The sequence below is a fragment of the Prunus mume genome, linkage group LG3, assembly GCF_029339155.1.
Source record: "Prunus mume cultivar Tortuosa linkage group LG3, ASM2933915v1, whole genome shotgun sequence".
NCBI lineage: Eukaryota > Viridiplantae > Streptophyta > Magnoliopsida > Rosales > Rosaceae > Prunus > Prunus mume.
Genome location: NC_142700.1, coordinates 10,643,436 through 10,660,939, shown reverse-complemented (window position 1 = coordinate 10,660,939; position 17,504 = coordinate 10,643,436). Strand labels below are relative to the sequence as shown.

The window sequence follows — 17,504 nt, the reverse complement described above, 5'->3', positions numbered from 1 at the left end:
TCTTAGAAACCTGTAGGAATTCGCGGATCGTGAATTGGAGCCCGGATGTTCCGATTCAAGAATGTGAAGTTTAGGGAATCGCGATCACCGTGCGATTGGGAAGCGAATTCCAATCAGTAACTGGACCTTAGGATGTTCCTTTGACGTGAGCGACCGGGAACTTGGGGATTTAAGTATTTCCTTTCGAGAATTTCCGTTTTGGAAGTACGTGATGCTAATCAAGGATCTGTATCTTGGAATAGGTACTTCGGTTGATCACTCGCAAGGCGGACCCTCACGGTCGGGCAGCTTGGGATTACTTGTGAGTGGACTTTGTTTTAAGCATATGCATGGTTTTTAATTATGAAAGTTTTGTGCATAAACTTTAAATGATGGTGACTTTGATTTAATAAGCCTTTGGTTGATGATTTGAATATGTTTATGTGTCTTGGTTATATATTTTGAGTATGAACATATATATTTGAGTATGATTATGTTGATATGATTTTGGGTTGGCTATCTATATTGTCTATATATAGAGTATGAGAGGTTGTTGTGGTGAGATTGTGGAAAGATAGGAGTTTGATGGATGGTTGTGAGATGTATGAGTATGGTAGGTGAGTACCATTCCCTAGTTACTAGGCTTCCCACACACGTCGTTGGCGTCTGTGGGGTGGGAAGGCCATGAGGTTACGGGTCTCACACATGGCGCTTGGCGGTGCCGGTGTGAGACACTTTCCATACGTGTCTGCTTGGCGCGGCGTATGGGGAGAGTATGTATATTGCTTTGAGTATCATCACACACGTCGTTGGCAAAGGCTGGCAAGGTGATGATACTGTCTGCGCGCGTAGGACTTGATATGAGATTTGTGAGCTACACGTGTCGTTGGCGTGCCGGCGTGTGAGCTATGGAGTTCCGTCCCCGCTTGGACTACTCATCCACAGACATGAGTTCACGTTCGAAGAATCCTGCATTTACCAGACACCAACAATCCCCTGGTTGGATTGTCTCCCCGGTACATTAGTTTGGAGTGGAAGTATATATATACTATACTAGAGTCCTAGCTATACATATATTTATATATGGGTATTTACGGGTTGTTGAGAGTTGCATATATTTTGGGAAATGAGTTGTGAGCTTGAGATGTGGAGATGTTTTGGACTTTGGGATTTTTGTACTTGAGTTTTGGTTTCTGAATTGTGGAAACTGCATGCTAGAGCATTATTTTTACATGGTGGGGTTACTATGTTGTTTTAAAGTGAAACTTTATTTCTGTCCACTCATATCTTTCTTTTTCGCCTGCATGTAGTTGCTCCTGAAGGCATTCGAGCAAGTCACGAGCTCGAACTAAATGCGTCTGTTAATAGGGTCTGTATAAATTCTTTCTACTCCCCTGTTTGTTGTAAACAAATTCTGTAGATGCTCTGTTATTGCCCATGTTAGGCTACTACTTGAGGCCGGAGGCCATTTTGTGTTGGATTGTAGTATGTTAAAAGCATGCTGGCAGTTGGATTGTGTATTGATGTAAATTTTTGCAGGTTGTTTATTGTTGGTTTGGGCATTTTACAGGGGAGACTCTGCCAAAATTTTGGTAGGATGTCTTGGGAGTTAGTAAGTGGGCCATCGTATGATGTCGGCACCAAGACGGGGTCCGCCCCGGTTTCGGGGGAAATTCCGGGGCGGGTCCTGTCAAATAATCAAAGCAATGAGTGATATCATCAAAGGTAACAACATAACATTCATATTAATTTTGTTACTAATTAGTTACACATGGTCAACTAGCTCTTCGTCTAGTGAGATTTCTCTTTTATTGGAAGAGGTTCCAATAAGTTTGAATCTCTCTTTTGCTCAAGTACAAAGAAAAAAAGGAGGAGGAAAAATTACAGGTCGAGACTCGGATTCAGAGAAGCGTATGCAAGCAGCTCCTGGTTACTTTCAACTAAGGCCATGTTTGCCTCTTTCAAACTCAATCTTACTTCTATACCATTCCCATCTCTTTCATCCATCAATGAAATTATGTTCTTGATTTCTACAGCACCAGCTGGGATACTCATCCAGGATGGCTTTCCCCATCCGAAATTGGCTTTGTAGAAGGGAAACCTGCACCAACTGGTGGAACAATAGTTGTTGTCCGTATCCACCTTTCCAATGAGCTCCCCTAACTCTTTGCACAGCTGCAACACATCCTCCCCACTAATTCCATTAGCAAAAATTGCCTTAAATTCCTCAAAGCCCTTCCTCATTTCAGCAACCAAGCTTTGAACGTCATGATCTACTTCACTTTCTTCTGTCCTTGCTACAAAGTACCCGAAGAAATTTCCCAATAAGTCGACTGTCAAGGGCAGAACCATTATTTTCCGCATGTTCACAACTTGACACCATGCGGATGGCCTCGCCGAACCCAAGTTTGATCTTGATGCTTCCATTACGCATTTCCAAATGAGCGCTGACACTACTTCAATGCGTGTTGGGTTTGGCACGGTGGTGCTGGCAGCTTTGGACTTTAGAGCAGCAATCTTTGAGGCATCAAACACTAATCTCCTTGTTACACAATTTTCGTGGACAAATTCCAAGGGAGGTTGTGGCGAGTTGAGGAACTCCAGAGGTGGTAAAAGAGAAGCTGCAGCACCAAATTGTGCAGGAGGCACTACATCAGTAGTCGTAGTGGAGCCAAGGGCAATTGCAGCCCAGCTATTAATGAACTTACTGAGTGTATAAGCATCACCGGCCTTATGCGAAATGGCGACTCCAATTGCCACTCCACCACATTCAAAGAAGTTGGCTTGGACTAGAAGAAGATAGAATTTGCCTGATTGTGTCCTGCATTCTATATGATTTGGAACCAATTGTTTCTGCATCCCAAGATCTGGTTGGCCCAAAATCTGTGATATGGGACAGTTGACTCTGGCTTCAACAAATGCAGCCCCATGGTCATTGCAGCTTATTGAAGAATTATACTTGAATTCTCCGGCCAAGGGGTAAAAGTAAGTGAGGGTTTCAGATAATGATGTTTTTAGAAGGACGGATCTCTCAGCAAACAAAGAATGGCGGTGATCAATATTATTGACCTCATCACTACTGCTGGGATAGAAGAGAAGTAATTGGACATAAACTTCAGATGTGACCTGATCAAAAACAGAGAGATTGGAAATTCGCAGGTGGTGAGGAGTTGGAGAGGATGGTTTAATTGTTTCCTTGCAAATGACTTCAACCTTCATCTCTGTAACCATCTTTTGCTTCTAACTTGACTTTCATAACAAAGATCCTCCATATATAAAGACACATATTTAATCAACAATAATTCTAGGCTCACCTAATTTTTCTCCAAATGGTTTATTAGATAGGATTTTTTTGTAAGTATTTTGTGCTTATCTTATGAATGAATGGATATTTATATAGTCCCATAAAAAAATGTAAATTGAACCATAGTTATTAATTTGCTTAAATTTTGTCATATGCCGAAAGGAATCTATTTGCTTTTATTCCTCAAGTGTGTATAATTAATTCATGTTAATTCGATATCGGACAGTTGACTTTTGCTTCAAGATGAAGCTTCATGGTCATTGCATGTCATTGAAACATTATATTTGAATTTTCATGCGAAGGGTTACAAGTGAGTGAGGGCTTCAGATAATAATTGTTTGCCTCTCGATAATTTGTACCTTGGTTTCTGTGGCCATCTTACTTTGCTCCAGCTGATGACTTCCTGGTTCATGTAAGCACCTGTGGGTTAATCATATATAGACCCTCCCCAGTGTACATATTTGTTTAACAGCAACTCTATGCAAAGTACCAAAGTCTACTATTGTTAGCTTGACCACATATCGTCCAAAAATAATATTCCATGCTAACTAGTTCTAAGGTGTGCATAATATACATAGAATAATGAGCTAGTAATTGAAAATTAAATCTGTTCAGTTGAAAGCAATACATTGTCCATCCTTCTGCATCGAGAACGACATCAGACCAACAATTCAAAGTAACAAGAGAGATCAAGAGGAGGACTTTTTGGTACAAATTAATAACAGATGACACTCTGACTCAGATACGGAGAAGCATGTGCAAGCTTTAAGGATCATGACGATATTTCCTTTATTAAACAAGTTTGTCACTTTAGAAATGGTACTTGAGATGCAGAAGACGCAGATTGATTTTTGTATACTAATTAATTACACGACACTCGGATTCAGAGAAGCATATGCAAGCATCTACTGGTTGCTTTCGATTATGGCCATATCTTCATCTTTCAAAGTCAAGCGCACTTCTATGCCAATCCCATCACTTACATCCACCAATGAAATCATGTTCTTGATTTCTACAGTACTAGGGTTACTCATCCATGATGGCTTTCCCCATCCAAAATCGGCTTCATAGAAGGGAAACCTACACCAACTGGTAGAACAATAGGTGTCTATATCAACCTTTCCAACGAGCTTCGATAACTCAATGCACTGTTGGAACACATCCTCCCTACTAATTCCATTACCATATTTTACCTTCAATTCTTCCAAGCCCTTCCTTAATTTAGAAACCAAGCATTTAACATCATGTACTACTTCCCTCTCCTCTGTCTTTGCTACAGAGTACCCTACAATATTTCCCAATAAGTTTTTCGCAGGGGCCTGCGGCAATATCTTCCTCATGTTCACAAATTGACACCACACAGATGGCCTTGCAAAATCTGAGTTTGATCTTGATGCTTCCATTACGCATTTCCAAATGAGCACTGACACTACTTCAACACGAGTTGGGTTTGGCACAGCAGCACTGGCAGCTTTTGACTTAAGAGCAGCTATCTTGGAGGCATCAAACACATATCTCCTTGTTATGCAATTTTCCTTGACAAAGTCAATGGAAGGTTGTGGTGAATTGAGGAAATCCAGAGGTGGGAAAAGAGATGCTGCAGCACCAAATTCTACAGGAGGCACAACATGGTCAGTATTGGCTGAGCCAAGGGCAATTGCAGCCCAGCTATTAATGAATTTGCAGAGCGTATAAGCATCAATGATCTTATGTGAAATGTTGAGTCCAATTGCCACCCCACCACATTCAAAGAAGTTGGCTTGGACTAGTAGAAGATGGCCTGTGCCTTATTGTGCCATGAATTCTAATTCATTTGGATGCAACTGTTTTTGTATCCCAAGATCTGGCTTCTCCAATATCTTTGACGTCGGACAGTTGACTCTGGCTTCAACAAATGTAGCCCCATGGTCATTGCAACAGATTGAAACATCATTAGATTGGATTGTTCCTGCAAAGGGATAGAAGTGAGTGAGGGTTTCAGATAATGACCTTTTTAGAAACTTGGATCTTTCAGCAGCCGAAGCCGAAGAATGGTGATCGCTATTATTGCCAGGATAAAAGAGAAGTAGTGGGACATAAACTTGAGGAGTAAGCTGATCAAAAACAGAAAGGTTAGAACTTCTGAGGTGGTGAGGAGTTGGAGAGGATGGTCTAATTGTTTCCTCCCGACTGACTTCAACCTTGATTTCTGAAGTCATATTTTTCTCCGCACTTTCAAAGTTTCATAACATAGACTGTCCTTATAAAGACATCACAGCTACATCTCCTCCGGGACGAAATTCATCTTCTTTGTTTTATTCAGCTTATTCTATTATCCAAATAGTATACACATCACAACAATTTAATTACTAGAAGGGGATTAAAGAAATATAATGGCCGTCTGATTGAACAAAGAGAGCTTTTAACTTCTCAACTCTTCAAGTTGGGGGGATGGTCTCAACATTTCTTCCTCTGTTTTGGTAGCCATCTAACTTTGCTCCTGCTGAGGCCCTCTAGATCATTTGTTTGGTTGTCCTACCCTAAGGGCAGGGTACGCAGCAGCCTACTCCATATTTTGCCAAACCAAAAATTACCCAATACCCAATACAATCAAATTTCTTCTGCCTACTCAAACCCAACCCAGCCGCCTACTCCACTTTTTGCCAAACCAAAAATTACCCAATACCCAATACAATTAAATTTCTTCTGCCTACTCCGACCTAACCCACTCAAAATTTTCCCTTTAACAAAAATAATAGCTCAGCCCACTCAAACTTTCTCATTTAACAAAAACAATAAAAAGCAATGAAAGATGGGAAAGTTATATGGAGAATTTTTTCAACGTTGACTAACATTGTGAATTTTGTTAGAGTTCTGCTAAGCGCCGTAAAGAATTAAATTTAATTCGAAAAGCTGAACTCAAAGAGTTATTGGATTCTAGGGAACTTGAGACAGGTAGAAGACTTAATTAAGGTCGTAGTTTGAAACGAGCTGGAGCCACTCGTTGGGGATCTCACTTTGTCTCTATTACAAGTTTGGTGAGTTTATTTAAAGAGACTAAAATACTTCACCAGGAAATCAGTGATTATGGACCTAACCAACAATTTCGTGGCGATGCAGAGAGTAACTATATTGCTATGATGTCTTTTGAGTTTGTGTTTTCATTGCTTTTAATGGATAAAATTATGGGATTGACCAATTTTCTTTGTCAAGTGTTTCAAACAAAAACTCAAGATATTGTAAGTGCTTTAAACTTTGTTGAAAACACAAAATCACAGTTCCGAGATATGAGGGCACATGGTCGGGATGATTTATTCATGAGTGTGGTATTATTTTGTGAACAACATGGTATTAATGTTCCTAATATGAGTTCTTGTTATATGATGGGCACACGTCATTTTTGTCAACTAAAAGATTTCATTATAGTTGAACATTACTATTGCATTGATGTATTTAATGATGTGATAGATTGCATGTTGAGGAGTTAAATGACAGATTTCCAAAGCAAACAGTTGAACTTCTTATTCTTAGCTCAGCATTGGATCATCGTAATTCCTTCAAATCATTCAATATTGGGCATCTATGTAAACTTGCTGAGTGTAACGACCCGGTCCTAAATAACTTGGTAAATATTAATTTATTCGATAAAAGACCATTTTGCCCCTAGAATATTTTATGGGTTTTAAAGTTGACTTTTTGACCAGGAAGAAATTTGGGAATTTCGACTGTACCATTGTGTAGAGCACGCGAGATGAGTTCATAGACACGTGGTGGGCTTGAATTGGAGTTGTATCGAGAGAGATACGATCAAAATACCCTCAGTGGCATAATCATAAATATTGCGAAAAAGGTTTGATAAAAGTCAGAAAAGCCCTCATCTCTCTCTCTCTCTCTCGCGACTACTGTAATAGCTTTGCCACGTTTTGGCCTACGTGCTCTCGTCCGCCACCAAAGCCGACGGCCGGTACAAAATGACTTGGCCGTCCTCTTCCAACCCCACCCAAGCCCCACCGTGTTCCCGTGATTTGCGGAAAAATCGAAGAGAAACGGTCGGATTTCTCCGACTTCGTTCTCCGTCATCCGCCACCAATTTCCGACAAATTAGGTATGGTTTCTCACCTATTTTCCGAGCTTTAGCTGATGGTTGGGTAGGATTGCATCAATTTTTAGCTTAAATTGTCTGATTTTCGAATTGGATTTCAGCCGAATTTTGGGATGAGATTCCGGCCACTTCCGGTCAGTTTTTGGGGTATGTCCAAGAACAAAAGTGGTTCCAAATAGGGTGTTATACCTAGGATAGGAGTCTTGAGTCGTGATTTTGAGTTTTTCAGGCAAAAGATTATCGTTTTGGATGCCCAAGAGTTGCCGACACGTGTGGCAGTGCATGGGCACTGTAGAAAAGGAGCACTATGTCCCGAGGTGATCTCCTGGTCCTCATGAGTGCATAGGTGTGCTCGGATGTCAATTTGGATACCGTTTGAGTCTCGAATGGATATCGCCTATTGCGCGTTATCTAGGTTCGATAGGTTTGAACCGTTGGATAGTCTTGAATTATTATATTTAACCTTCCGATCGTGCGATCGTGAGCGATCCGACCGTCCGATTTGGACAAAACTTGCAGGAAGTGTGTCCTAAGCTTTATAGAACACATAGGAACTTTCAAATCGGAATTTGGAGGTCTTGAGCCCCGTGTGCCCCTTTGACCAAGTTTGGGTAGTTTGACCCTTAGTTGACCGTGAGTCTTCTGAGGTAGTTTTACCTTCCTAGGAGGATTACAATGACCCTAGTGATAGGCTTTGAGCATTGTTGAGTTATGATGATTATGTGGATTAGGATATTAATTTATTGTTTCAAATTGGGGGATTATCGATGCTATATTGTGGTTGAGGTTTATGCAATATTGGAAATTAATATATATATATACATATATTATAAAGATATAAAGATGTTTGATTACACTGTGTAAGTACTAGGGGTGGTTGCGGTTCGGTAACCGCAATTTTGCCCAAACTGCAAAACCGACCGACTATTTGCGGTATGGTGATTTTTGAAACCGCAAAAAGCGGTCGGTTACCATAAATTAGCGGTTTAAAACCGCAAGTTCTTTTTGTGTCATAAAAATCCAATCTTCCACATTTTAGGCCTAATTTTGATGCTTCTTTTGAAACCTTTTGATTTCAAGCATACTTTAACCCAAAAGTATAAATTCAAAACCTAAATAAATAAATTCACAACCTCCTCAACTTCTCAAGCATTCAGAACCTAAAGAAAATTAAAGTTACAATTCGAAGCATTCCAATTAAAGTTAAACTTCTCAAGCATTCAGAATCTCAACTTCTCAAGTATTCCAATTCTAAATCCTTTAAATTTACAAACCAAAAGGAAAATGCAATGCAAAATGAATTAAAGTTACAACCCAAAGGAAAAATCCAATTCAAAGTTAATTAAAGTTACAAACTAAAAGGAAAATGCAATGCACCAATGTTACAAATTAAAGTTACAAACTCAAGTGTTGGTGGTGGTGAGTGGATTTGAAGGATCCCGTTGTGTTGTTTGAGCACTAATGCTATCTACAAAATGCAATTTTCTTTTTCTTTTAAAAATATAATCGCGGTTTGCGGTAACTGCAAGTTTTGAAAATCAAATACAGCAACCGCAACCGCAAATGCAGTTCGGTTCTTCATACCGGAAATGCAGTTCGGTTTCCCGCGATTGCAGTTCTATTGCGGTAAATTGTCGATTGGTTTTTGCAGTTTTTTGGTCTAAAATGCCACCCTAGTACCACCATGTTATTGTTAGGTCTCACGTGGCGAAGGATTTTCCGCGTTAAGATAGACCCCATACGTGGCGTTGGATGTTTCGGCGTATGGGGAGATTATGTGACATAAGATGAGAGGTCGCACGTGGCGTTGGATTTTCCGGTGTGTTGACAGACCCCATACGTGACGTTAGATGTTCAGGCGTATGGGGAGATTATGTGACATGAGATGAGAGGTCACACGTGGGGTTGGATTTTCGGGCGTATGGGGAGATTATGTGATTATGTTAAGGTCTCACGTGGCGTAGGATTTTTCGGCGTGAGGACAGACTCCATACGTGGCATTGGATTTTCCGGCGTATGGGGAGGTTATGTGATTATGTTGAGGTTCCACGTGGCGTAGGATTTTCCAGAGTGAGGACAGACCCCATACGTGGGGTTGAATTTTCCGGCGTATAGAGAGATTATGTGATATTATGTTGAGGTGGCACGTGGTGTAGGAATTTCCGGCTTGTTGACAGCCCCATCACGTGGCGTTATGTTCCGCGTATGAGGAGATTATGTGATTATTAGGGAGATAAATTAAAGATTATGTTTGGTGAGTTGTGACTTAAAGTAAAGGGTTTTAGGAAAGAACTACGTATGGTTTGATCCCTCAGTAAGGGTATGTAGCTGTGAGCTAAACTTTACTTAGGTTGTTTTATTGAGGAAACTCGGCTGAAAACAAGGCTTCTCATTTGGACTAAGTGAATATGGTTGTTGTGCGATTTGGGCTGAGGCCTTAAGTTACTTGCGATTGTGTTAGGAGGTTAAAACCTCTCTTGAGGAGTATTTGAGGAGTTGTTGTATATTGATATATTGGGTGTTCATAAAGTGTCTGAAGTCATTTGGTATTGCTTTGAATTATCGGAAGGCCGAAGGCCATTTATGTGAATTGCATATTATTACATTGTGCAAGCTGCCTATTAGGATATTAAATTGTGTTTTATGCCGGTTGAAATTTTGGGAAATGTTCCATTTACAGGGGAGACTTTGCCGAATTTTCAGCAGAAAGTCTCGTGCTCTTATCCATTTTTGGAAAAGGAGGTTACAGTTTTAGTAAGTGGGCCCGACATAGGTATGATGTCGGGAATTCCATAGGATTCATTCCGGGTTTCGAGGAAATTCGAGGCGGGTCCTGTCATGTATTTTCAAAGTGATATGCATCGTCTTCCCTGCTTTAAGGACTTCACCACTCTTCCTCAGTTATGTCAACAATTGATGGAAACAACTTTGGTAGAAAACTACCATTTGCTTTTCAGATTGATTCAGTTGGTGTTGACTCTTCTTGTTTCTACAGCAACAATAAAACGAGCTTTTTCATGTATGAGAATTATTAAAAATAGACTTCGGAGCACCATAGCTGATGAATTCCTTGCTGGTTGCATGATTCTCCACATTGAAAGATAGTCTGCTAATAATATCGATAATGAAGAGATAATTGAGGAATTATGTCCCTCCTGACCAGGTGTATCTTTTTATTTTTATGAATAAAATTCACTCGTACCGTCGAGTTTTTAATGTAAGTTTCACCTACTTGTCTTTTGAATCCTGGATCCGTCACTTGCAGATCATGTAAACGTTTGTGAATTGTTCATATTTGTATAAATAAAAATTCTGTAAGCAGGTTATGTTCTGATCATCACAATTATAATCTTCCTAATCAACGGCTATCACAAGACTTAGGCTAACTGTTAGTTGGTCATGATCATAGTTATTATTGCTAGATTTCTCACAACAGTTTAGCTTCAGCTGGCAGCTCTGGCTGTCGTATTAATATTAAGAGCACTGATTAAATTATTAATAATAATGAGAAAATTAGTCCTTTATTCTTCCACTCTCTTTAAATTCTATGCAAAGTTCCAAAGTCTACGATGGTCAGGTTGGATTTTATCCTGTCGGATACAAGTCATCATCAAGTGGAAGGTTTACTTGACCCCATATCGTCCAAGAATAATATTCTACAACTAATTTTAAGACCAATAATCAAAGAAATGAGTGAGATCATCAAAGGTACCAACATAAAATTCATATTAATTTTGGTACTAATTAGTTACACATGGCCGACTAGCTCTTCATCTAGTGATATTTCTCTTTTATTGGAAGAGGTTCCATGCTGGGATAGAAGAGAAGTAGTTGGACATAAACTTCAGATGTGACTTGATCAAAAACAGAGAGGTTGGAAATTCGAAGGTGGTGAGGAGTTGGAGAGGATGGTTTAATTGTTTCCTTGCAACTCCAACATAGCAAGGAAACAATAACTGAAAGATCCTCCATATATAAAGACACATATTTAATCAACAATAATTCTAGGCTTACCTAATTTTTATTGGAAGAGGTTCCATGCTGGGATAGAAGAGGTAGATCTTTCTGTACTAATTAATTACACGACACACGGATTCAGAGAAGCATATGCAAGCAGCTCCTCGTTGCTTTCAATCACCGCCATGTCTTCTTCTTTCAAAGTCAAGCGAGCTTCTATGCCAATGCCATCACTTACATCCACCAATGAAATCATGTTGTTGAGTTCGGCTGTGCTAGGGATATTACTCAACCATGATGGCTTTCCCCATCCGAAATCAGCTTCATAAAAGGGAAACCTGCACCAACTGGTTAAACAATAGTTGTCTATATCAACCTTTCCAATGAGCTTCCCTAACTCATTGAACTGTTGGAACACATCCTCACTACTCATTCCGTTACCATATTTTACCTTAAGTTCTTCAAAGCCCCTCCTCAATTTAAAAACCAAGCTTCCAAGATCATGTTCTACTTCGCTTTCCTCTGTCTTTGCTACAGAGTACCCCACAAGATTTCCCAATAAGTTTTCTGCTGGCAACTGCGGCAATATCTTCCTCATGTTCACAAATTGACACCATACGGATGGCCTTATGACACTCGAGTTTGATCTTGATGCTTCCATGGCACATTTCCAGATGAGCGCTGACACTACTTCAATACGTGTTGGATTTGGCACCGTGGCACTGGCAGCTTTAAGCTTGAGAGTAGCAATCTTGGAGGCATCAAACACAAATCTTTTTGTCATGCAATTGTACTTGACAAAGCCAACGGAAGCTCGGGTTGAACTGAGGAAATCAAGAGGTGGGAAAAGAGCTGCTGCAGCACCAAATTCTACAAGAGGCACTACATGATCGGTACTGGCCAAGGAGAGGGAAATTGCAGACCATCTATTAATGAATTTGCAGAGTGTATAAGCATCAATGAGCTTATGTGAAATGTTGACTACAACTGCCATCCCTCCACATTCAAAGAAGTTAGCTTGGACTAGAAGAAGATGGCCTGTGCCTGCCACGGATTCTATTGCATTTGGATGCAATTGTTTTAGCATCCCAAGATCTGGCTTATCGAAAACCTGTGACATGGGACAGTTGACTCTGGCTTCAAAAAATTTAGCCCCATGGTCATTGCAACAGATTGAAACATCCTTAGATTGGATTGTTCCTGCAAAGGGATAGAAGTGAGTGAGGACTTCGGATAATGACCTTTTCAGAATCTTGGACCTTTCAGCAGCCAAAGAATGGCTATCGCCGTTATTGCTGGGGTAGAAGAGAAGTACGGAGACATAAACTTGAGGAGTAAGCTGATCAAAAACAGAAAGGTTAGAACTTCTGAGGTGGTGAGGAGTTGGAGAGGATGGTCTGATTATTTCCTCCTGAGTGACTTCAACCTTGATCTCTGAAGTCATATTTTTCTCCACACTTGAAAATTTCACAACACAGACCGTCCATATAAAGACATCACAACTGCAGCTCCTCCAGGACGAAATTCAACTTCTTTGTTTATTCAGCTTATTATATTATCCAAATAGTATATACACCATAACAATTTAATTACTAATGGCCTTCTGATTGTAAGAAGTTCTTAATCTATTTTGGTGGGCCTCTTAGATAGTGAAAGGCTCTTGTGTTTACATTAAGAGCACTGATGACATTATTAATAAGAAAGAGAAAAAGTATTCCTTTATTCTTCCACACACTATAAATTCTATGCAAAGTGCCAAAGTCTACTACGGTTAGGTTCGATTTTGTCCAATTGATGCAAGTCATCATACCCCATATTGTCCAAAAATAATATTATACAACTAATTTTGAGACCAATAATTAAAAGTAAAGAGTGAGATCATCAAAGGTAAAAACATCGCATCCATTTTAATTCTAGAAGCACAAGAGTTGTTTACACGATGACAATGCCCACTAGCTCTTGGTCTAGTGAAATTTCTTTATGTTGGAAAAGGTTCGAAGTTCGAATCTTCCTTCCTCCATAGTAAAAAGAAAAAAAGAAGAAAGAAAAATTATCCAGGATTTGAAAGCCAACTAGGCGAAACTTACCTACTAAACTCAACGATACAAAGCGAATTCAAATTTGATTAATAAACATTAAAAATACACATAGGGGAAACCATAGATAGATCTGAGAATCAGACTATGAAAAGTGAAAAATTAAAAAGAAAATTCATAAATTGTGGATAAAAAAAAGGGGACGCACGTTTGCCACATCAGAATTTAACAGACCAACTAATGGTCTGGTTAATGGAGGGTCTTATTTGTAGGATTTCCATAAGTTTGGGTACCAGATTGTTGGGTCTTCAAAGCTTAGGTATGAGTTTGTGACGAACCTCATAGTTCAAAGAAGCATACGTTAGCAGCTCCCGGTTACTTTCAACTATGGCCATGTCTTCCGCTTTCAAACTCAAGCGTGCTTGTATACCATTCCCATCTCTTACATCCATCAATGAGATTATGTTCTTGATTTCTACAGCACCAGCTGGCATACTCATCCATGATGGCTTTCCCCATCCGAAATTGGCTTTGTAGAAGGGAAACCTGCACAAACTGGTGGAACAATAGTTGTTTACATCCACCTTTCCAATGAGCTCCCCTAACTCTTTGCAGAGCTGCAACACATCCTCCCCACTAATTCCATTAGCAAAATTTACCTTCAATTCCTCAAAGCTCTTCCTCATTTTAGCAACCAAGCTTTGAACATCATGATCTACTTCACTTTCCTCTGTCTTTGCTACAAAGTGCCCGAAGAAATTTCCCAATAAGTCGTCTGCCGAGTGCTGAACCAAAACTTTCCTCATGTTCACAAATTGACACCACGAGGATGGCCTTACAAAACCCAAGTTTGATCGTGATGCTTCCATTACGCATTTCCAAATGAGCGCTGACACTACTTCAACGCGCGTTGGGTTTGGCACGGCCGCACTGGCAGCTTTGGACTTGAGAGCAGCAATATTTGAGGCATCAAACACTAATGTCCTTGTTACACAATTTTCGTGGACAAATTCCACAGGAGGTTGAGGTGAATTGAGGAAATCCAGAGGTGGTAAAAGAGATGCTGCAGCACCAAATTGTGCAGGAGGCAGTACATCAGTAGTAGCAGTGGAGTCGAGAGCAATTGCAGCCCAACTATTAATGAATTTGCTTAGTGAATAAGCATCACCGATCTTATGTGAAATGCTGACTCCAATTGCCACTCCACCACATTCAAAGAAGTTGGCTTGAACTAGTAGAAGATAGCCTTTGCCTGATTTTGTCCTGCATTCTATATCATTTGGAACCAATTGTTTCTGTATCCCAAGATCTGGTTGGCCCAAAATCTGTGTTATGGTACAATTGACTCTGGCTTCAACAAATGCAGCTCCCGGTCATTGCAGCTGATCGAAGAATTATATACGAATTCTCCGGCCCAGGGGTAGAAGTGAGTTAGGATTTCAGATAATGATATTTTTAGAAGGTTGAGTTTTTCAGCAAACAAAGAACGGTGATCAATATTATTGACCTCATCACTACTGATGATGGGATAGAAGAGAAGTACTGGGACATAAACTTCAGATGTGATCTGATCAAAAACAGAGAGGCTGGTGTTTTTAAGGTGGTGAGGAGTTGGAGAGGATGGTTTAATTATTTCCTTGTGAATGACTTCAACCTTGATCTCTGAAGCCATCTTTTGCTCCAAGCCTGAGTTTCGTAACAAAGACCCTCTATATATAAAGAATACAAAAAGAGAAGGATAGGGTTGTGGAATCCATTGACATTGACTTGTTAACACAGAAGACTTAATCTAATGAACAATAATGCTAGTCTGTTATCCAATTGTTTATTAGATCAGTTTTTATGTATTGTGTGCTTATCTTATAAATGTATATTTATATTGTCCCAAGAACAAAAAGTGAATTGTATATTGGTTGAGCCGATTGCATGTACCACTATACATTATTCTTTTCATTGCATTCATCGATGTGATTTCAGTATTTAAATCTCTTTAGTTCCTGTTGGGTGAGTTGCCGGCATGTAATAATTTGTTAATTTGCTAAAACATGTGGTAAGATTCCAAACGGAATCTATACCGTTGTTATTGAGAGGACGATAGCATACTAAACTTACACACACTACATAGATGTTAGAACTTAAACCCAAAACCTTTCCCGAGAAAGCATTTGCTTCAAACTACTACATTAGCAGGTCATTGCGTTAAACAAGTTCCTTATACTAGTGTGAGTAGTTGAGAATCTTGATTTTTTTAATTTTTTTATTTGGATAGGATGAGAATCTTGATATGCACAAAAGGAGAATCTAGGATTCTATAGCAGTTGTTGGCATTATTGATCAGCTAAAGTACACTTTTTATTGTACAAATTTATAAATAAACCCAATCCTAGACATGTATTTATAAAAAAAAAAAATCCAAGCACTATTTAAACATAGAAACATACCCAAAATCAACCTCAAAATCAACAATTGTATATTTTTTGGGTGTGTTTATAAATGGATTTTGAGTGTGCGTAATGATGGGTTTTGAGTGTGTTTATAAAGTGTTTTGGGTGTTGGGTTTTTTTATAATTTCAGCCCCAATTTTGGGTGTTTTAGTAAAACTCCCTTTTTATTGTTATGGTTTGGCCCCTTTTTTCCTTTTAGTCCATATCATTTTAATTTTTGTAATTTTAGTCCGTCTAATTTGGTTTGATTTACAATGAATTTTTTTTTGTTGGTCAAAGATTTATGGTGAAAATTAAAATTGTAAACTTTACATGAAAATACGCAAAAAAACCCACCACATGTGACAACATTTTTTTAAGGTAATATTGCACTGGTCCGGATAAATTTAGTATATCAGTTGTATTCATGTAGTTATTTGTTTCACACCTCACATAATAACTCACATCCGAGTTCCAAACAAATAGTATAAATCCCAATACTAACAATAAAAAAAATCCAGACATTAAACAAAAAAAAATTTGTCATTTTCCCCACTGAACTATATGTGTCTGAGAATTAAGCCCCCAAACTATTTGTCCAGAAAATTAAGGATATGAAATGTTTAAAAATAGTCAATTTATCCCCTTCCGTTAAATACAAAAGAATTCCATCCAATATGCCGTCAACTAGCAGCACGTGACAAAGCATGTGAACAAATTTCAAGGGCAAATTAGACATTTCATCGCTCATTTTCTTTTGAGTCCCAAGATTCATTCGATGTATCTCAAAAGTGTGTTTAGATTGAAAATTGGGAGTAATTATGATTTAGGGATTCTCGATTCGAATTGCTTGAATTTATTTATTTATTTATTTCTTTTTTGGGTGAGGAAAGGAGCCAAAGCCAAAACAAGAAGAAACTACAAAGAGATCATCCTCAGCCTAGCCAAACATCTTGCATGAGCATAGATTATCAATAACCCAGGCAGTTTGTCTCTGACATTGACGAATCTTGCACCACACTAGATCGAAAAAATGTATTTCCATCTCAGAGACACTGGAGAGTCTAATTTATGGTTAGTGTTAGGTGCATTTTTTTTCTATCTCTTTGTTTGATGAATATTCTACAAATTGATTTGTGTGTATCAATTATTAAAAAAAAAAAAAAAGGGTAATTGCATATTTGGTCACTGGGGTTAGGATCAAATTTAAATATGGTCATCAAAATGTCAATTTTCTCAATTTCATCATCATCCTTCTCGTCGTCAGTAAATCAAGTCTAATTGACTAATTTCGTCAGTTAATACGCACGTGATGCGTGTGTGCAGCCCTGCCCTGTATACCAGCGACCGCCTCATCCACTCCCACCAAGTAAATGTCTTTGTCCTTTTACTTTTATTTATTTTTATATTACTCCATTTACTTAAGTTTACAATGTAAATAAGGAAGTACCCCCCATTTGGATTCAAATAAAAATACTAGAAAATCAAATTCCCACCAAATCAAAATATGAAAAATCGGTTTTAGTGCAAAATACGATTTAGGCTAAAAATGATGGCTCATTAAGTGAATATATACTTCATATTAAAATCCCATAAAATCAAGTTTTCTTATTTGATGTGTAAGGAATAAAAGCCGACAAAAATTATCTTGAGAAAATGATTATTCCGAAAAACCATTTTTCATACTTAGTCAATATTGCACCTCCGCTAAAAATCTTGAGAAA

General features: G+C 38.8%; 1 protein-coding gene and 3 pseudogenes across 1 annotated transcript; all 4 read right to left on the bottom strand.

The window, feature by feature from the left end:
* Nucleotides 1-1,833: 1,833 nt before the first annotated feature.
* On the bottom strand, nt 1,834-3,231 carry LOC103325766 (akuammiline synthase 1 pseudogene; annotated as a pseudogene).
* Nucleotides 3,232-3,854: 623 nt separating this feature from the next.
* Nucleotides 3,855-5,530, bottom strand: LOC148918716 (akuammiline synthase 1 pseudogene; annotated as a pseudogene).
* A 5,541-nt stretch (nt 5,531-11,071) lies between these two features.
* Nucleotides 11,072-12,862, bottom strand: LOC148918715 (akuammiline synthase 1-like). The gene has a single exon (XM_089048591.1). It carries the CDS (start codon nt 12,763-12,765, stop codon nt 11,443-11,445), a length of 1,323 nt encoding a protein of 440 aa, XP_088904717.1. The 5' UTR covers nt 12,766-12,862; the 3' UTR covers nt 11,072-11,442.
* A 562-nt stretch (nt 12,863-13,424) lies between these two features.
* Nucleotides 13,425-15,050, bottom strand: LOC148918714 (akuammiline synthase 1-like; annotated as a pseudogene).
* Nucleotides 15,051-17,504: the final 2,454 nt, after the last annotated feature.

Coding starts and splice junctions, on each gene's coding strand:
- LOC148918715 (XM_089048591.1), bottom strand. CDS start 12,765: ATGACTTCAGAGATCAAGGTTGAAGTCACTCAGGAGGAAATAATCAGA.